Source organism: Prosopis cineraria, unplaced genomic scaffold (genome assembly GCF_029017545.1).
Source record: "Prosopis cineraria cultivar Desert tree isolate PC_DT_omini unplaced genomic scaffold, ASM2901754v1 PC7, whole genome shotgun sequence".
NCBI classification, from domain to species: domain Eukaryota; kingdom Viridiplantae; phylum Streptophyta; class Magnoliopsida; order Fabales; family Fabaceae; genus Prosopis; species Prosopis cineraria.
In genome coordinates this window covers 33146312-33167735 of record NW_026555338.1, presented here as the reverse complement: position 1 = coordinate 33167735, position 21424 = coordinate 33146312, and the positions used below count along the sequence as shown (strand labels likewise).

At 35.1% G+C, this 21424-nt stretch overlaps 3 protein-coding genes across 5 annotated transcripts; all 3 read left to right on the top strand.

The window, feature by feature from the left end:
- Window positions 1–1990: 1990 nt before the first annotated feature.
- On the top strand, window positions 1991–5568 carry LOC129315794 (homogentisate 1,2-dioxygenase). The gene is made up of 9 exons (XM_054959848.1): window positions 1991–2306; window positions 2397–2627; window positions 2826–2905; window positions 3437–3604; window positions 3771–3946; window positions 4068–4137; window positions 4251–4405; window positions 4790–4873; window positions 5137–5568. Exons 1-9 carry the CDS (start codon window positions 2092–2094, stop codon window positions 5362–5364), a joined length of 1407 nt encoding a protein of 468 aa, XP_054815823.1. The 5' UTR covers window positions 1991–2091; the 3' UTR covers window positions 5365–5568.
- A 1005-nt stretch (window positions 5569–6573) lies between these two features.
- LOC129316875 (uncharacterized) lies at window positions 6574–10142 on the top strand. Of its 3 annotated transcripts, XM_054961250.1 has the most exons (4): window positions 6574–7743; window positions 9292–9428; window positions 9537–9804; window positions 9910–10142. In XM_054961250.1, exon 1 carries the CDS (start codon window positions 6781–6783, stop codon window positions 7696–7698), a length of 918 nt encoding a protein of 305 aa, XP_054817225.1. In that variant the 5' UTR covers window positions 6574–6780; the 3' UTR covers window positions 7699–7743; window positions 9292–9428; window positions 9537–9804; window positions 9910–10142. The 3 variants fall into 3 exon arrangements, with proteins under 3 accessions (XP_054817225.1, XP_054817224.1, XP_054817223.1); XM_054961249.1 differs by having other exon boundaries at window positions 9356–9428; window positions 9537–10142; XM_054961248.1 differs by having other exon boundaries at window positions 9537–10142.
- Window positions 10143–15977: 5835 nt separating this feature from the next.
- On the top strand, window positions 15978–19426 carry LOC129315255 (basic leucine zipper 61-like). The gene is made up of 4 exons (XM_054958840.1): window positions 15978–17006; window positions 17215–17305; window positions 17441–17567; window positions 18489–19426. Exons 1-4 carry the CDS (start codon window positions 16420–16422, stop codon window positions 18644–18646), a joined length of 963 nt encoding a protein of 320 aa, XP_054814815.1. The 5' UTR covers window positions 15978–16419; the 3' UTR covers window positions 18647–19426.
- Window positions 19427–21424: the final 1998 nt, after the last annotated feature.

The window sequence follows — 21424 nt, the reverse complement described above, 5'->3', positions numbered from 1 at the left end:
AATAATTTATCTTACAAATAGAAACATAATAGTATATTTTTAAACATTAAAGATTCTCTCCCTGTCATATTGTGTTTTTTTCACCACCTCTCCACAACTAGTGAACCTCATATTACATTATTTAAATATTTTTATTATAAAATATTTTTATTTAGGATGCCCATTGAATCATTTGAGATAAAATTGATGAACAAAAACAATCATTAATTAATATTTTATATTAAAAAAATGTAATATAAGACTTATTATTCACAATAAATTATTGTTGGGAGTATTAAGAGAGATCACTCAACAAAGTGAGCTGTTCACTAACTTTTCAGATATAATTGACGGAGAGAAAATCCTTCACCCTAAAAACTATACTTTTGAAAATGATATAGGGTTGATGTGACAATAATATTTGTGAAGTAGGAGGATCTTCTACAATTGGTCTTGATCTGGCCCCCTTTCCAGTTCCACCTTGGTTCCTTCAAATACACGTCATGCACCGATGGGCTTGCTATTCACTTATTCTTATCAAGACGCAATGTTTTGCTTTTTTTTTTTTCATGAGGCCAGAGAGATTCTCCCCTAACACTTATGTATAAGACGTTTTCAATTTTTTTTTTGACCAACACATTTTCAATTTTATACATAAAAAAATAATTATTGGTATAAAAGTATGTTAACATTCGAAATTTCCCCAATTCATAAACAATTATAATTAAATACTCCTTTTCACATCATAGTTATTCTTTTCACACGTTTTTAGAAAGAGTTAAAGGGTAAAACGATTAAACTATTATAAAACATGATAACTTCTGGAGTTAATGTGCAAACCTGCTTTCAAAATATTTCTAGAGATACAATTGTTATTCTTAAATGTTATCAGGAGCAATACTCCCCCACTATTTTTTAAATGATAAAATGTCATTGTGAGTTGATAGAACCAAAATGTTAGTAAAATAATTAAAAATAACTTACTCTCTTAGTTAAAAAATATAAACATATTTAATGAAATAAAAAAAAACATTTCATTCTCAAATAACATCAATAAACCTTTCATTAAATTTAATAAAATAATTAAAAGTAACTCGCTCCTATTAAAAAATAATTAAACCTCTCCACACCTTTATAAGATATATCTTATTAATCAAGAACAAGCATAAAAAAGATAATGTTAATTTATAAACAAATGACTAATCTATTAAAGATATTGCTAGATTAAAGGAAAAACATTTATATTGATTCTCATAGTTTCATTGAAATTTTTTTTTAGCAGTTGTAGGGATTTTAATATTTTCAATCTTTATAATTTTAGTGAGATTACATAATATTTGTTACTCAAGTGTCATAATTGAAAACACTAAAACTACAAAAACTAAAAATAAAACTTTATAAAACTATAAGCACTAATAATTACTCCCTCTGGTTAAAAATGCAACCGAATTTCACTTTCAATAAAATAGTTACTTACTTTTAAACTAGTTATATTTTTTCATATTTATTCCTATTAAACACCTATAATAAATATAAAGTCATTATTAATAGGGGTATTTTAAAAAAATAATGATTATACTTCAAAAAATTAAAAATGTCTTACATTTTTAAATAGAGAGAGTATGTTTTTTTTAATATTAACAATTAAAAATGACTTATATATTGATACCGACCAAGGCAATATATACTATATGAAATGCAAGCAATCACCCATTGGGAAGAATGCATCAATATCCAAAAATCCACACGTTTCTAACATTTAGTTGCATCCCCTTCGCTATTTAAAAAAATTAGATACCAAAGGATTAAATTATCACTTTTGATAATGTATTTAAAAAATTTAATAAGTATATTGATTGGCTTGTTTATTAAGTTTCAAACAATAATATCAATATTTTGATTTTAGACGATCTTTCTTGTGAGTTTTGGTTTGACTCAATATTTTCTTGTTGCAAGGTTATCCATGACCTTATATTAAAAGGGGGGGGGGGGGGGGGGGAACACACTTGCATCAACTTCCTCGTCGTCACTTCCCTTCTTCCAGCTCTGCAAATGGCATTTTCCTGCTAATCCAATTCCAAAACACATAAGATTGGGTCGTATTGGTAGCACATGGGACACCGGAGTTGTGCAACTGATTCCTCTGTCGCTGCCGATGACCTCCGCTTCGACTACCTCTCCGGCTTCGCCAATCACTTCTCCTCCGAGGCACTCGCCGGAGCTCTTCCTCCCGACCAGAACAGCCCTCTCATTTGCCCCTATGGCCTTTATGCCGAGCAAATCTCCGGCACTTCCTTCACCACCCCTCGCAACCTCAATCTTCGCAGGTCAGTTTTACTTTCAAAAATTTATGAACTTTGTTCATGTTCTGCTTCGGCATGACTTCTTGATATTTTCTTCTTTTCTGGTTGGGGTAGTTGGCTTTATCGGGTCAAGCCTTCGGTGACCCACGAACCGTTTAAGCCCCGGGTCCCATCGAATGGGAGACTCTTGAGTGAGTTCAATCAGTCTAATAGTTCCGCAAACCCGACTCAGCTCCGATGGAAACCCGTGGATATACCCGATTCACCCACGGATTTTGTCGATGGGTTGTTCACGATTTGTGGTGCTGGCAGCTCATTCCTACGCCATGGATATGCTATTCACATGTAATTTATTCTCATCTTATATTTATATGATGACTAATTTTGTTTCTGGTTTACTCTGATTTTCTGCTCTATTTGACAAAACATCTTTAGGGGCCAATTCTTCTTCTTCTTCTTAGATAGAAACTTTTTTCTGCTTGTTAATGTTCTGTTGGTAAAACTTGTCCTTTGATTATTGGGGAAATGTTGTATTGCTCATAGGTACGCTGCCAACAAGTCAATGGATGACTGTGCTTTTTGCAACGCTGATGGTGACTTCCTTGTTGTCCCTCAGAGAGGAAGTAAGTGATCACTATTAGCTTCTTAATTGTTCACTATGGCTGCAAATTGAATTGTGTTCTCTCACAGAAGTTATAATATGTTCTAAACTGATATTTTGTGATTTCGCTGCTGATCCGTGCCTAATGATCTCAAGATCCTATCTTCTAGCAGCCAAAAAAGAAAACACCTATTGACTTTTTCCCTGAATGAAGTTATGAAACAGAGAACATCAAATTAAACGACAAATTTTAGCGACTCCTTTGAGACTTGATGTGAATGTTTTTCAATTGGAAGTTCATATTTGTTATTCTTTCTGCCTAATGGATTTTCCTTTGTTCTTTTATAGATGAAGTCTTATCATATGATTGACAAAAGGTAGTCTATCTGACATGACATGATTGTTGTGGCATGAAATAGTATAGACACTAGCATGGAGTCAGGGACTCTGAACATGGTTGTTTGCGCTGACCCTAACCCTTCCCGGGTCATCGCTGCAGTAAAGTATTTGTTTTCTCTTTTTCCCTTCTCAGCACGTTCTAATGTTTCTTTAGGGCTTTTAATCCTTACTGAATGTGGAAGATTAGAAGTTTCCCCGGGTGAAATAGCTGTATTACCTCAAGGGTTTCGTTTTGCTCTTAATCTGCCTGATGGTCCATCCCGTGGATATGTTGCTGAGATTTTTGGTACTCATTTTCAACTTCCAGACCTTGGACCCATAGGTATCTTATCTCTTTTGAAGTTATGGACTTTGAGCTAATAAAATTCACTGTAGCATTTGCTTTAAAATTCGTAATACACAATACACATGATAATTTATAGCTCATTGAGCATTTTCTATTGCAACTCTGAGTAAAGAATTGAGTCTTTTTTTTAAAACCATTTTAGGTGCTAATGGCCTCGCTGCTCCAAGGGATTTCCTTGTCCCGACAGCATGGTTTGAAGACAATTCCTATCCTGGCTACACTATCATACAAAAGTTTGGTGGTGAACTATTTGCTGCAGTACAAGATTTCTCTCCATTCAATGTCGTTGCTTGGCATGGTAACTATGTTCCATATAAGGTGTGCTCTTCTCTCGTGTTATTCAGGCAGTGTGTTTCATATCAATTGTCTTTATATTAGAGCCATCATTTTCTTGCTGATTTGTTGGGTGTATTCTGCTTTGGTTGCACATCACTTGCAGTATGATCTAAACAAATTTTGCCCTTACAACACCGTTCTGTTTGATCATGGTGACCCTTCAATAAATACTGGTGTGCACTTTTCGGCATCTTGCTCGCTTTTTCTTTTTTCTCTGCCTTCTTCCCTAGTTCCTTAATGCAGGGGAACCACCTATTTCTAACATCTCTTGATCTTATATGCACAGTTTTGACAGCACCAACTGATAAACCTGGAGTGGCATTGCTTGATTTTGTCATCTTCCCACCCAGATGGCTGGTTGCTGAGCACACGTTCCGGCCTCCATATTATCATCGCAACTGCATGAGTGAATTTATGGGCCTTCTTTATGGTGGTTATGAGGTGCAAAATTTAAAATTTTTGATGCTGGATTGATGTTTTAACATACTGTTTGCCTTGTTAGTCGAGAAACACAGGCATTGACACATGCACTGGAAAGTGGAAACAAACACTGCGACGCAAAATATAAAGTACCTATGTTAGTATAAATAATTAGTTGTGTCTTATGCAAGTGTTTGCCTGTGCTATTCTAAATTTTTTAAGTGAAGGATCATGAATAGTTATAGTCTCTAACTTTGGACATGGATTTGACTTTGTAGTGTTCCTCTTCATAGATTACATATCTCAACGAGTCAATTGTAGTATAGTTTGGGTGGGAGTTCCTGGTCATTGGAGGCAAATCTTGTCTTTTAATGTCTGTGCCTAAAACATCACATGTCCTTTCAGGCAAAGGTTGATGGCTTTCTCCCTGGCGGTGCAAGTCTTCACAGCTGCATGACCCCTCATGGTCCTGATACCAAGTCATATGAGGTATGTCTCGTGCAAGTCATTCTTGCTCCATCTCGCTATTCTCGAGAAAGGGGAAAAAACTGACATTTTTTCTGAAGCTTTTGTTATCAAGTTCTTTAATGAAACATAATGTGTGAACATGTTTTCTAACTCAGCATTATGCTATTGAATTGAAAAAGCGTGGTTATTGAAGAACCGGCTACCAAATAGTAAAGAAAATTCACTTTAAGTTTCTTGCTATCTAGGATTCTAACTTGTAATGACAAAACTGAATTGGTTCACAGGCTACCATTGATCGCGGGAATGATGTAGGACCTCAGAAAATCATGAACACGATGGCATTTATGTTCGAATCGAGTTTAATACCTCGTATATGTAGATGGGCTCTAGAATCTCCATTCATAGATCATGATTACTACCAATGTTGGATTGGTCTGAAATCTCATTTTACACCTGCTCGCACCTCAAATCCTAAAGCAACCTTCTTGCAGAATGGACAAGACGAGAAGTGAGAACTGCTTGCAGGCGATTGTATACGAAACGGAGAATAAAAAGGATGCAGAATAAGTATTTGCTTTCGTTGTGTACATAAAATATGCACAGGATGCCAGATGTATGTCAATAAAGAAAGTTTTAATTGTCATCATGGACATAAAGAAAATGTTTGGCTTTGTTTATGTGGAATATAAATAATGGTGAGCAACATTCGCGTATCAGTACCACATTAAGTACACACATCCATTCGTATCCAGTAACATGGACAGGCCATGAACTAGCTGATTTTGATTAGGCATCAAACATTATATCCAGTTACAACAACAAAAAAACCACTACTACACATTTAGACAGTCAAGGGCAAAACTGTTGATAAATTCCAACAATTTCCTGAACTTGAATGTTGCACTTGTGCCCCAGCGGTTACACTGCATCAACACCCTTAAAAAAAAAAAAAAAACCATATTACGGCTTCCTGTCTAATGCCTTTTAAGTATAAACAGTCCAGTTGTGTAGAAGGATCAAAGCCATACGGAAACTATTTCATGAGGAAGAGGAGGGATCCAAATTGAAAAAGTTGATCACGTAGTATTCTCAACATATATAGTAGGACATAGTAAAAACTAAAAGACTATTTGGGTAACCCTAAAAATAAAAAATATATTCAAATCACATTTAAGATATATTTTTGTCAAATTTAATAAATAGTTGAATCCTTTAAATAAATTGTTGTTAAATGTAAATAAAAAGTCACACACACACACACACTAAAATGACAACTAAATTGAAAATAACAAGCTCAATGGATACGCCAGTGCTATAGCATAAGTCAACATTGTTCAGGTGAACGATAAGAGTATAGAGAAGTTATGATGAGCCATCAAGACAATGTGGTTCAAGTGGCTTTGGTTTTTTGTTGGTATATGAATAATTTGTTTTCGCTTATCTATCCAATTCAAAACTCTTTTAGGACAAAAGCTCATGAACTTTCATGTGAATGATATATTAATATAACAAAAAGAAGAGGAATTTTCCCTCTGCTTGTTTGATTGAAAAAATAGAGGAGAGATATTTAGTTAAAACAAAATAAAAAGGATATAAATTCCTTCCTTCCCCTCCCCTCTCTTCCTTTTATAAATATCCATCCTCAATTTTTTTAATATTAAAATCCTTCTTCTCCGGCGTTATACGGAGGAGTGAGGATAGTAAAGTAAATATTAGTAAAGTAATACCAGTAAAGTTTTATTTTCCTTATTTTGTTTACGGAAACACACGGAGGTTCGAGTGACGGCAGAGGGTTGGGGTTTTGAAGATTGATTTGGGAATTGAGATAATCGAAGAAGGTACGGTAGGAGAGGCGAGCTTTGGAAAATTTCGAACTGATAGACAGAAGAAGGAAGTAGAAGTCTGAATCAGACTGTTGGTTTCGGAAGATGGCTCGTAATGAGGAGAAGGCTCAATCGATGCTCAATCGCTACATTGCCCTCAAAGCTGAGGAGAAGAAGAAGCCTAAGGAGCGCCGCCCATACCTCGCCTCCGAGTGCCGCGACCTCGCCGAGGCTGACAAATGGCGCCAGCAGATCATGCGAGAGATTGGACGCAAGGTCGCCGAGATTCAGAACGAAGGTCTCGGCGAGCACCGCCTCCGCGACCTCAACGATGAGATCAACAAGCTCATACGAGAAAAGGGTCACTGGGAACGGCGAATCGTTGAGCTTGGTGGCCCTAATTATACCAAACACTCTGCGAAGATGACGGATTTGGAGGGCAATATCGTAGATGTTCCAAATCCAGGGGGGCGTGGCCCTGGATACAGGTATTTTGGTGCTGCAAAGAAATTACCTGGGGTCAGAGAGTTGTTCGAGAAGCCGCCTGAGCTCAGGAAGAGGCGAACTCGGTATGATATTTATAAGAGGATTGATGCGAGCTATTATGGGTATAGGGACGATGAAGATGGAATTTTGGAGAGGCTTGAGGGCCCAGCAGAGGAGAAGATGAGGAGGGAAGCGGTGGAGGAATGGAATAGATTGGAAGAAATTAGAAGGGAGGCGAGGAAGAGTGTGAAGAGTGGGGAAGTGGTAACTTTGAGTGTTACTGCAGCGGCAAGGGAGCTCTTGCATGAAGAGGAGGAAGATGTTGTGGAGGAAGAGAGGAAGAGGGAAAGGGAGATGAGGGAGAAATTAGAGGAAAACGAGAGGCAGTTTGTGGTGCACGTGCCTTTGCCCGATGATAAGGAGATTGAGAAAATGGTACTGGAGAAGAAAAAGATGGAGCTCTTGAATAAGTATGTCAGTGAAGGACTCTTGGAGGAGCAGAATGAGGTGAAGTCCATGCTTAACATTCAGAAGTAGATTGCTGTGTATCTTTGGAACTGGAGTGGCATCAGTTTTTGATTGGTAATTTTTAGCTTCTCCCTTTACTTAGACATTAGAATTGTATCAAAATCATAAACACGCACGGAGGAGAATATTTTGTCACTTGCCTTCTTATAGTTGCAGTGTATGCTTTATTCATCCAGAATAGTGAGATAAATCATGCTGACAATTTTCTTTTTCTTACTCTGAGCGTGGTTATGCGGATGCTTGAATGATGTGCAGTTTTATGGTGTAATTTTCATTTTCATTCCATCTTCTTGTTTGAAGCATACTTATTTCTTTTCTAGAGATATATATTGTTGTAGTTTACTTTGTACTTTGTGTTGGTCCTTTACTACCTTACTCAAAATTTAGGGACCTTGTGGCCAATTCGACTTAGAATTGCAGAAAGTCTGCTCTGGCTGATTGTTCAGTTCCTTATAATGAGCGTCTAGTCTTGGTTTTGTCCTATATGCAACAAGATCTTATGACTTTTATCCTAATAAATATTCAATGGGTTTTGTTTTCCTTGAAACATTAACTTCTTCCAATTACAAGGCGCTGTTGATTTATTCTATTCATGTCTAAATTTAACTGTTATAATTGAACTTTTCAATTTTGTTCATTACACTGACTTTCTTATAGCCCGCACTTCCATAGAAAGAGAAGAAAAACAGATGACTCCAGGGAGGATTTTGGTATAATCTACCTCCATGATGCCACTAAATGTGAACTGGAGCTGGGCAATGTCTTATGATGGAAATGCTTTTTTGACTATGTTAATTTATACTATAAATAACCTATCATCAGCTTAGAAATGGCCATAGAAATCATTTGTTCTCTCACCCTGGGTAGATCATTGTGATATATCGTAAAGAAAAATAGAAAGGGTTTGCTGCTTAGCTCTGCAAGAGCTTGGAGGATTATGATTTCATTATCTTATTAGGCCAGCTTTAAAAACTGTGATCTTTGATCATTTTAAGGTTTTGCTCCTTGTCTCCTGGATGTAAGAGTTTATAGTATTGATTCCTTCTGGAAAATTTGAAGTTAGTCCTTGATTCTTCCTTTTAGTCTAAACTCTCACGCGCCTTCTGGGGTTGGGGCAGGTTTTGAGGAAATTAATTGTGAAGTCAAGATGCGAGAACATGTCTTTGTTTGATTGTTTATTTTCCAAAAGTTTGAAATGAACTGAGTGTAAGCAGTGGTGCCGTAATAGATTCATTACTTAACGGAAAAGTAGGGGGGCTCAGTTTACTAAATTAAAAGTTTTCTTGTGGGTTAAAAGGAAAAAAGGAAAAGTTTTGATGGCTTGGCTTTTGGGGCCATAACAAGGTCAAAGTAGGCCTCATGACTCAGTAATTACACGTATACTTTAAAAACTATTCAAATAACTTTCTCATTTGGCAACGGGATTTGAACAATCAAACCTATGTTTTTACAGGGTTTGAGGCTTTGAGCCGTGTCCTTATCCTTGTTGAATAATTAAAATAATTTTCATTCTTGTATATTTGGAAAACATTGAATTCTTCTCTTGATTAAGTTGCTGAGTAAAACATCCACTTACCAATGTTGCGCCTGATATGAAAGTAGAGCAGAGTAGTGCTGCCATTAGCCGCTCTTTGATTGGTAATCTCTTGGATCTCAACCTTACAAGGTATTCTGTCTACTGAGATTTGGGAGTTTTGGCAGCTGAAAGAAGAGCCTGCTCGGGTAAAATGTGGGAACAGGTTTGTATTTCAGTTCTTGTGAGCACAACATATCCTTAAAAATGGTGCCATTCGTTCTTTACAGGTGTGGCTACTGAATGTAAACCCCTCATATGTCTCTTTTAACAGAGTAGGCGCATTGATTCAACTAGCTAGGAGTAATTCCGGGCGTTTGTGACTTAGAAGAGTGCATGGCAATTAGCTTAGTGTGGGATCCAACTCTAAGCATGTAAATTGAGATGATGAGAGTGGTTCACGCATGGTGGTTTTCAGAGCTAGCATGTAAATTGACTTGATTACCTATTGAAGTAAGAAGTCCCGAAGGGGGACAAGGCTTGATGAAAATCAATACCATGATCTGGATTTTAAGGAAGCCAACTTTGTGAACTAGGGGGAGGTACTGTCTGAACTCTGGTCCACCTGATTTTCCTTTCTCCACAAATGAACTGGATATGCGGTTAGTTAGATTGGCCCTCTTCCTGAACCTCGAGCTTTTCTACAGATTCATGTTAAAGTTCGGAGCTTGCTTTCTCTATCCTATATGAGAAAAGAAAACTTAGGAGAGCCCCTTTGAAACCTCCTATGGCGGACCCCGAACGCTACTTGGTTGTTTGGGAACCTGCTATGGCAGCAACCTGGTTTCTTTTTACTATGTCTTCATTACAAATCTAAGCCGCTTAACGGTAAAAATTCCTTACTTACAATTTATTTTCTTGAAAAAAAACTCATTATTTATTTCTTGGGTACTGCGACATTACCATGATTATCAAAAAGGAAAAAAAAAAAAGTATAGAATTTGGTCCCAAATATCAGAATACTTGGCCTTTTGCCATAAAAAAAAATCATTAAATCAGAACAATTGATGAAGTGCAATGAAAAGTCACGTCCATGCCTGTCCTGTACTCTTGTTTCTAATCATTTTTTTCACGGGTGGTTCAAACCTCTGCTGTATGGTTTAAAGCGTTCACGCGTTTTTTTTGGTTCAATTGAATAAATGTTCATGTGAATCTTAGTTCTTATGTATTTTTTGGAACGAAATGTTCACGCGTTGAAAACCATAAAAATATAACTATAGAAGTGGATCTGGCTGTGCTACTGCCAAACGGCAGACTTAAGATTGTTTAAATTTGATTTGAATAATTTTAACATATTTTGTACTATATAATATAAAAAATAATTTTTCAAAAATAATGTTTACTTTTTTTGATAAAATAAAAAAACATATGAATATATATATATATATATATATAATCTAAATCATTTAAATATGAGGATGGTGCTGCTTTTTTATATTGTTTACAAGTATTCTTTTATTAAAAATAATTTTGTTTGAGGCAAGAGCGAGTATTAAATATTAACATTTCTTTCTACGAGAATTTGAACATGAGTTTGAGTTTGACAAATTGTTAAAAATAACCTTTTTTACTGGATTCAATTTTTTGTTGGTAGTGCTGGTTTTTTTAATCATAATAATCTGTCTGTTGCCGATAACAGCAGCAGCGGACCCGATTCCACGTTAAAGGATATTAACGAGGGCTTCTTCCAGATTCCCCAGATGCGTTGGTTAGATGTTAATTTGTCGAATTAACGTTTGAATAAAATTCGGGCTTTTGCCTCGTATTTCATTTGAAAAAAGAAAGTAAGCATATAACGTGATATTTGCAGTCAAAAATTTAAACTCATCTATAAAAAAATTATACATGAAGCATTAGTTGTTTTGATGACATGACGATTTTTTTTATTTCGATAAATTAATTAAAAATAAGTTATATTAAGTATATGTTGTATTCCATCCTTTTGCTAATAATTTTTTTTGCTTGTTTGTATAAAATTACAGTAAAAGGATTGACACAGAAGGCCGGCAGCCGGGGGGGGGGGAATGTGACCCTGGTCAAGAAATAAAAACGTGTAAATATTTTCTCGTCCTTTTTCCATTTTTTTTTTTTAACGAGAACCCATGAAATTATAGATCTGGCTCTTGAAGATCTAAATTCAATATCTTGCCATCCATGGAGGCACCCAACTTCAAAATTGAGCTTTTTGATCAATAGGCTTCTCTTTTTTCCTTCGCCTAAACCCTCTAGATGTTGACATTAACGTACAAGTATTAAGCACGATGATACATTCTTGTTACTTTTAGTGCTTCACATGAAAGCAAAAACTTTTGGTCTTTCCATTAATTTCCATCCCACGCTCCTTAATTTCTGCCGAGAGACTGGCAATGAATGGGAACTATCAATCTGTGATACCTACTTGCTTCCAAACAAAAAACATACCTGCAAATCAAAATCTGTAGATCACATCTGCCTTATTTAGTTAATATAAAAAATGATATAGGTTGACTCAAGTTTTATTTAAAAATAGGTACTCATCGTGAAAAATGTGATTTTGGAACTGACTTCACAAAAATACTCCGTCCGTGCTGCTCTATCCCTAGTGCGCTGTAAATCAGTAATATAAAATAAGAAGCCAAGCAATTCTTCAAAAACTCATCTACTTTCATTCTTTCCCCCACCTTATATATACCCACAAGATAGTTAGTGAAAAATATCCAATATTTTAAAGTGAGAAAAAGAATAAAAATACTTATAACATTACATATGTAGGTATAAAGGTGATTAGATTATTAATTTTGACCTGATGTCGTTAACTTTAACCATTAAATGTTAATTGTGTATGCCATGTGTCAACCTTTGCTGATGTGGACTAATAAAGGGGCAAAAATATCCATGAAATTATCGGCCTGGAGCAAATATACCCATAATGTTACCAGAGTTGATATAAAAGTAAACAATCTATTAAATCTCTTAAATATTAATCGTTTAGCTGACATCTAAATAGAAATTGACTATTTTTTTTGCTGATGTAGATAAAAAATATTCTCAAATAAATTTTTACGGATGTTGATCAATTATCATATGAGTACCTATAATTAGTGACCAATTCGTCAAAATCCATACCACATAGTTTTTTTCTATTGCCACGTATCTCACCCCTTTATTTCCTCCTTCTCCACTCATTTTTCTTCTCTGCAAAACCTAATATTCAACATAGTAAGATAGGTTATACACAATCGAAGATCAAGACTAAACACACCTCCTATGTCGCCCTACCTTAAGAACATTGTCATAACCTTAAGCAATTTTATTTATGATATGTTCAATATTTTCAAATGGTTTTCTCTGTTACTGCAAAAAAAACAATCAATTTAATTCGATATTAAGTCAAAATGATATTTTCTTATATGGTATTCATATAATGATCGATTAACCTTTAGAGAATTTTATTTGAAAATATTTTTTGTCCATATCAGTGAAAAAATAGTCAGTTTTTGTTTAAATATCTACTAAACAGTCCACATTTAAAGGATTTGATGGATTAATCACTTTTACACTAACTCTGATAACATTATAAGTATTTTTTATCCTGGTTGATGACTTTGTAGGCATTTTTATCTCTTTATTAGTTTACATCAATAAAAGCTGACACATGGCATGCACATTTAGTATTTAACGATCAAAATTAATGGTCTGATCACTTTTGTACTTGCTCATGTAATATTATAAGTATTTTTATCATTTTTATCACTTTAAAATATTGAACATCCATCACTGATTAATTTATAAGTATTTTTACTCCTTTACCACATTTTATAGTAGTTTTGTCTTCCCGCATACCGACTAATGTAAATCTATCCCACCTCAGTTGGAGGATTTATTACAGAACCTTGACAAGTCTGGGTCACACCATATTAGACCCTTTCCTAAGGGCAAGCTTTCCTTCCAAATATTTAACACAATCGTATTTTTTAGACTTGAACTAGATATTTTTTTATAATAATTTTCACTCTATAATTCATATTGTTTTTTTTTAAGAATAAACTTGCTTCTTTCTCCGTTTAGTATGCACCTGGGAATTTAATCTGCATATTTTGACAAGAATGTGAATAAAATCAACATTACATACATACATCTAAATTCAGTAATCAAGAACTTGGGAGGCTAGGAGAAAATTTTATTGTAATATTAACAACAATAATTTTGTTTATAAAGTTAATCATACATGTCCTTCACCCAAAAGAAAAGTATATATGTCGACACCCTAAAATAAATTAACTAATAGATAATCAATTCAAAACCACAACATTTTGGGTAGCCTCTCCAGAGAATAAATTGCACTATTAACAACAAATAAAAAAAGCTTGCAATACAAAAATGTTCTAAATTAATATTGATCGATAGAAATAAGGGAAAATATTAATTAAAAATTGTTATAAAAAACTTATATTAGTCAAGAATTATTTATTGTTAAAATTCAAATGAATACTTATTGATTTAGATTAATTTTTTATTAATAAGTATTCATTTGAATTTTAATAATAACTTTTTTTAAATTAATAAAAATTCACTTATCTTTGTCTGTTATAAATTCTCTTCAATAATACTTGATCGCTATTTCCTCTAAAAATAAGTACGAAGAAATACTACATGAAATGATGGTCACCTAACTTCCTTCTTTTTTATTAATGTCTCTACGCGTTAACTTTTAGTGCCTTCAACATTAATAACATCTCATCATATTATTGAAAACGAACACTATGATAAAGGAGAAGAGGAAGACAGGTGGGGACTCACTTGCTCTTCCCACGTGCAATTATAATTCATGCTATTCACTTCCCATATTCCCCTTTCCCCTGCCATTTATCGTACGGTACCACAAAACACAATTCTTGGGATTACAAAAGAAATGGCAAAATTCCAATACATTGTTACAACAATTTATCTCTATCCATTCTCTTGGTCGTAAGCTCGTCTCATGGAGTGCACATGCGAACCCCTTTTATTATTATCCATTTATCAGAATTTCGTGATGTGTGTGTGTGTGTTAGCATTTCCCTTCCTCTACAAACATCATAATTAAGGTTTGCCTCTCATTATCAATGTAAGGACCCAGTTAGCAAATAACTCTCAGAGTGTTGAGACTTGCTTTGCTTCTAGAAAATCTTTTAAAATAGATTTGTATACCTTTCTAATTACCAAAACAAATTAAACGGTTGGTTTTGCAAGAAAAAATAAGAGGCTGATAGATTTGTCCAATTTTTGAGAGTGGAGTGCAATAGATATTGAACCGTAAATCTTTAGCTCATATAACTCTACCTATCAACCGAGTCACTATTCTTGGCTCAAAATTCAAATATGTTCAGTGAGACAATAATCTAAAATCTACATATTGCAATATTTATGCATGAAGAATATGGAACGGAATCATGTTAATTTGACCGTTAGGAACGCTAGCTAAACCACTTAAAATGGGGTTGAATCAGATTATGTCCCTAGTTACTTAGAGGGAATATGTCTACGATTCTCGTGATAGCTGTTAGGTTCCTAAATGAATTCATCCTGAAGTCTCATGGGGAATCTTAAGCTTCTCCAATATTCTCCCATTGCATTGTTTAATTAAGTTTTCCTTATGCATCAAGAAATGAAGTTACAAGCATGTCTTAAGATAACATACCAAAAGTGGGTGGTGTTTCTTTACTTTTTTATACGGCCAACTATTAAACAATAGGTGGTTTAACATGCATCCCAACTTTTCCCCTAATCATTATTAGTGTCTTCTAAGTACTTTTCTTAAAACAAAGAACATAGGAGCCAGCAAGAAATGATGGAAGTTAATAAAAAATCAGAGAGAGAGGAGGGGAGGAAAACAGGGACACAAATATCCCCATGTGATTCTGATTTGGGGACAAAGCAAAGAACGCTGGGGGCTCCTAGAAACAGTTTCACATGGGGGGAAGAAGGACATGATTCTTACAAGCTCCTTGCTTTTCACAGCTCATCCTTAGCCAAAGTCCTCCATTTTCCCACCACTCCCACTATCCCCATATAAATTAAATTGCCCAAGAGATCTCCAATTATTTTATCTCATCAGTGTTTCTTATATATGATTAATTAAGAACTTTCTTATCACATTAAAATTATAATTTCTTATTATTGATTCTCACTCAATCGTTTCAAAATAATACCTGGATGATGTATTAAGTTGAGCACGCCAAAAAACTAATCCATTAAATCATTTCAGTCTGTCCAGCTGCATAGTTTGCATGCTTATTGATTCCTAATTTGCTACGCACCCACAGAATGATGAAAAACCCATTCCCTCAATTATTCTTAAATTATAAACAGCAGGCAATCTGATCCGAACATGAGAACATATGGTGAGTGCCATTCCCTTCCAAACACTTGTCATCAGGGAAAAAATCCAAATAAAAAAAAAGGCTTGCCAAAATGGCACAATGAAAAAAAGATGATTTAGAGATGAGCAACTGAACAGTTCTGATACAGTGTGACCAAGGGAAAAACAATGGGCCAGACACGGAAGTGACACACGAGTTGGTATGTAGTACTATGCACTAAATATTTTTTATCAAACATGTAAGCTGCATAATATAAGCTTTAGAATGGATTTAATATGGTAATGTAAGAGAAACTGGATGACAAGGAGATGGGTCACATCGGCACGTGGATGCTGATTCCTCTAGTTATTAAATTACACTGCCAAATTTCCACTAAAACCGTTGAGTCTTTCACCACCTAGCTGTTGCTAGCTGTCTCTAATCCCCCTCCCATGTGACTTACCTCTCTCTCTTCTCTATTCCATTCCCTCCTTCCTAGTTCCCACCTCCTTCCGAAACATCTGGACCTTGAAAAAACCAATCAAAACGAACACACACACTAAAATCTAAGAAACTAGAGGAGCCAATAAAAAACCTTCATGAGATGAGGTTTTTATGACTCATACTTGGTTCTATAACTCCCATCCCTTTAATATCTCTATCTTCCCCCGAGTTTGAGAAGCCCAAGAATCAGATTATTGTTCCTGCAGCTGAGGTTGTTTGTGTTAGTTGTAAGTTATTGCGATTCCCCCCTCATTCATTTTCTGAAACACATTCCCCGCACTGTATTTTCGTTATATATCTTGTGTATTTGGGGTCACATCACATACATTAGAAATGGCACAGTTACCTCCCAAAATACCAAGCATCCCACAAAATTGGCCTTCTTTTCCTCATCACAAGATGTCAGCTATGGCTAATTTCAATCCTACTGACACTACCCAGCAACAACAACAGCAACAAAATTCTTCACCACCATCATCACAACAGTTACCTTCCTGGGTCGACGAGTTCCTCGACTTTTCGTCAGCGCGGCGAGGTGCTCACCGGCGGTCGGCAAGCGATTCCATCGCGTTCCTCGAAGAATGCCGGAGCTCCGGTTCTGCTGCGGGAGCCCATGGGTTCGACAGGCTGGACGAGGAGCAGTTTATGTCGATGTTCTCCGACGACATTTCCTCCGGTGGCTTCCCCCAGGCATTGTCGAACGCTTCCACACCGTCCGATCAAAACAGCAACAATGATGAGAAGCCAATGGTATTAGACGAAGTGGTCCCAGTTAAAGAGAATCAGCAGCAGCAGCCACCGCTAAAGAAAAGTGAGCAAGCGGAGGTGGAGAGCTCGTGCAAAAATGAAACAGCATCACCGCCGTCGTCCGTTGCCCCTAGCAGCGTCGAAACTATCGCCGATCCTAAAAGGGTCAAAAGGTAATGTTAACTGACGCCAAAATTAAATCACAATTTAAATGTGAAACCATACATTGACATAGAGGGATGTTTTTTCACTTTTTCGGTTTTTCCCTTTTTCATTGCATGAGATGCAGTTAGAGATACCACATCAAATGAATTAGTCCATGCTTTGTTCCTAATAATAATTAACATATAAGTTAATGAGCGATTTGTTTGGAGAATTCAGAATATTGGCGAACAGACAATCAGCTCAAAGGTCAAGGGTGAGAAAGCTACAGTACATTTCTGATCTGGAGAAGAGCGTGACGACGTTGCAGGTGAATAAGCTTGTAATTAATATAAGCTGGCCGCTACAAATTTCATTTTCAAAAGAAAATGCGTAGTAGTATATTTCTTTTAGTTATTATGTTTAATGAGCCTTAATTAAAACTAATGTCAATTGTGTGATGAAGACGGAAGTATCAGCGTTGTCGCCACGTGTAGCATTCTTGGACCACCAACGTTTGGTACTCAACGTCAACAACAGTGCCTTGAAGCAACGCATTGCTGCTTTAGCCCAAGACAAGATTTTCAAAGATGGTACTCTCACGGTCTCACCCTATGCTCATCCTCTTTTCTTGGGTACATGAATCATGTATAAATCAAATGTAGAAGTACAGGAAGCCACAATCTTTCACATACGTAAATTAGCTCAATTATAACAATAGCCACAATCTTTTACATACATAAATTAGCTCAATTATAATAATACCTATAATCATATTCTCTTCATGGTTTTGATGGTGTTAACTTGTTCCCCTCCGTTTTTAAATATAGAAAAAAAATAAGTGATCCACATAATTTAAAAATGTTAATTAAGTATAATGATTATATTTGAAATTAAGAATTTAGATTAAATTATCCATATAATTAATTAAATAAGTTTGTCTAATAAAAATAAACATAGGCTTTAGGAGGACAATTTGAGGAAAATGTCATAAATGCTTCTTAAAATTTATAGTTTTACTTATAAATAAAAACAAAGAAACACATAATAGTTTTTTTTTTTAAATATTCGAAAACAAAGAGAAAAAGAGCATATATCAACTAATGACATGTACATGGATTGTAAACACTACTGTTTGATTTGGATTGAAAAGAGTGAAAAAGAAAATATAAGGGAGGAAAAACTGTATACTATTTCTGACAATTTTTCCTCCTAATATTATTTTATTTCTATTTTTCTCTTCATCCGATAGACAAATTAGGGTACAAGTCAAATATTATTACTATGTTAAAACAAGTCGCCAAAGCCTTTTTTTTTTTTTTTCCAAGTCCAGATGAAATAGGAACCTACCAATTTCTTTTCTATGTAAATCGATATATGCTTTGTATGTAGGACGTTTCATCTATATTATAGTAATGTCTAACATGGTAATCTTGATTGAGACTAATATAAAGCACCATGATTACTGAGAATGTGGCTTTCATGTTTTATATATTTTTCCTGAAAAAAACCAGCACATCAAGAAGCACTGAAGAAGGAAATAGAGAGACTAAGGCACGTATATGAGCAACAGAAGCTGCAGAAGAGGGGGAATTCAGTCAACAACAACAACATGAATGGCAATTCATCAGTGCCCTTTGCTTCTATTGAGAAGGAGCAGCTCTTCAGTTGACAAGTCACGTGCCTTTTCTCCTAACTTCAACTTACATGCAGGGATTGAATTGCAATTTCCACATTTTGTGTTCGTGTTACAACCTTTTTTAATCAGTATGTTAAAAGCTTTTTTTTGTTTGGTTTGGTGGGATAGGGAGACGAAAAATTGTGGATTTGTGTTGGGATGAGTGACAGGTGTCAGAGAATTCATATTCTCTTTTCTTGTTATTTGTATTTATTTTTCCCCTTAAGGCTGGGGATGTGTGATTGCTGTATTTTTCTTATTCTGCTCTGCTAATTCAGTTTCTTTTTTAATATTTTACTCTTTCTTTTTTCCAAAAAAAAATGTAAAAAGAGAGTAAATTGCAAGGATAGTTTTTCTTACTTTTACATGGAACTTGCGTTGACATCTTTGTAAAGATTTTTGTGACTGAAGCTTTGGATCTCACTGTTAATGATCATGTTTAATTATGAGCAGGATCATCTTGAGCAACCTCATTTGTAATCACACAAGGCAAAAATGAGAAGAAGTCAAAGATGCTGTTACCCAAAAATTGTGTCAAGTATGTCGCTCTTGTGATGCAGAATTAAAGCAAACATTTTAAACTTTCTTGTGATTCCCAAAATCATACTCCAGATTGCTTCGTACTGTTAAGAGACAGACAAGATGCCTGATTGGATTACCCATTTAATTGATTGTTATAAAGACAATCATCGTTCGGGTAAAAAAAAAAAAAAAACCAGATACTCCATTTTGCCTATAATTAATTATTTGAGTGTTAGCTGTGTTATGGATGAAGTTGAGGAAGGTGGCCTTTCAATCTCAATTTCAATTTTTATAACCAATCATAATCAATCAATTTTTTTCATGATTAATTATAACCAACTGGAATCCAAACACATCCAAATTGTAACAGGCTTCACTTGATAAGTTGGGCCAACAAATTTCTGTATCTCTCTCTTCCCAAATGACTGTGCGGCTACAAAAGATTGAAATCATGAGAAGAGAAATGATACTGAACCTGAAGCTAATACCCTGAACTGATCAGCTATGAAGCAGACTTGTACAGAGATACTTGGTACCATGAGGTTATGTTTGTGTATAACTGTAGCAGAGAATCTTTGCCAATAATGAGAAAATACTGCAGGGAAAGAATCTTACCAGGTAAGGACGTAAGAGTGGACAAGGAAGAACCCATCATATAGTGTAAACTTGAATGGAGGCAGAGTCAGAGCCCCGGCAAAAATTCTGCACTTTGGGTTCTTTCTATTATCCATAGAACACTATATATAATGCCATTTGTACCCAATCCTTGCCATCCACATGGTCTCTCTCTGTAGAGCATCTCTAGTTTAGGTTGTGTTTAGATTGCAGTTGAGTAAAATTGATTATCAAATGGAGTTTCGAAACAATCGATTATCATTGGGAACTTCAAATAGCTTCTCCCACAAAGGAATTTTAAAGTCTAGTTGGACTTTATTGGAAAAAAAAGGGGGTGTTTTTGGTGGTCTTTAGTCAAATAGTTTTTTGGTTTTTGTTTTTTACATGGAATTTCACGAGACCTAATTGATTTTGAAGTGGCATCCAACCCTAGGCTGGTTTTGGACTTTGGGCTTTCGAAATTATCCTGAATATGCCACTGTAACAGGAGAAGAGAAAAGGATTGAAATAAGTGGGTGGAGAGCAATTCTTTCGTGAACCTTCACCTAATCATTCAAATTTCATCCAATAATATTATATCAATTTAATAAAGTAAAATGTTACGTGTCATTATTTTTATACTAGAATGTTTATTTAAAATAATAGAATAAATTTATATTTAATATCATTTAAATGTTATGTTTTTATTAGATGAAATATGAATGATGAGGAACACAGTATTCATACAATAATTTCTCAAGGGCTCTTTTCTCACCTTACGATGTTCTCAAGCAAGAACCTATCAGAAAATCGTGTTTGGTTATGTATGACGGTGGAATTGATAAATAGATTTATTGTCGTTAATAATCATGACAAATGAAATAAATAAAAGGGAAAGAATGAAACGGGGGACAAAAGATTTTTTTGGTGTTGATGATGTCATTTACTTTATAAAAGGCATATGTAAGATTTCCACCGGGGCATGTACAAGCAAACAAAGTGTGTGTGTGTGTGTGTGAAATATTTCAAGACATACATATCTCATCCCATACCTGCCCGCGAGGCCACTAGTTTTAACCATCATGACGAGTGGAAACTAAATGCCAAGGAAAACTACATCGTGCTGTACCTGTATTAACGTGCCTCTATCAATTGGTAAATTCAATTTGATTGGTACAACCAATAAGCACAAGGTTTTCAATATCAAAGCTTATGGAGGATATGGCAAGTATGACCGGTCAAAATTTTTCCAAGCTTACTTTAGCTGTCTGCTGTTTACTTTTCTTATGATATTTCAGGATGTCCAAATTTCTACTTTCTAAATTTCCTGTCTCTTATAAATAATTCATCATTGATCAAAACAATAAGAAGACATAATTATTGCAGAGATATATGAATGTCTTGTTAAGAAAACATAAATAAATCAATTCACTTTATTTCGTTAAATTAATAATTTTAATTTCAATGCTTGGGTTCTTTCGAGGAAGATGGTGGGCCAAAAATGTGATAGCGTGTTTCTCGTGTTATGGGAAAGAGTTGAAGGGGATGTTAGCCCAAGCTACACAGGAGAAATTTGTTGAGGGAAGACAATCTTTGATTTTGTGTTCTCTACTTCGTGTAAAGAGAAACAACAGTTCAAGCATGGTGACTATCAGT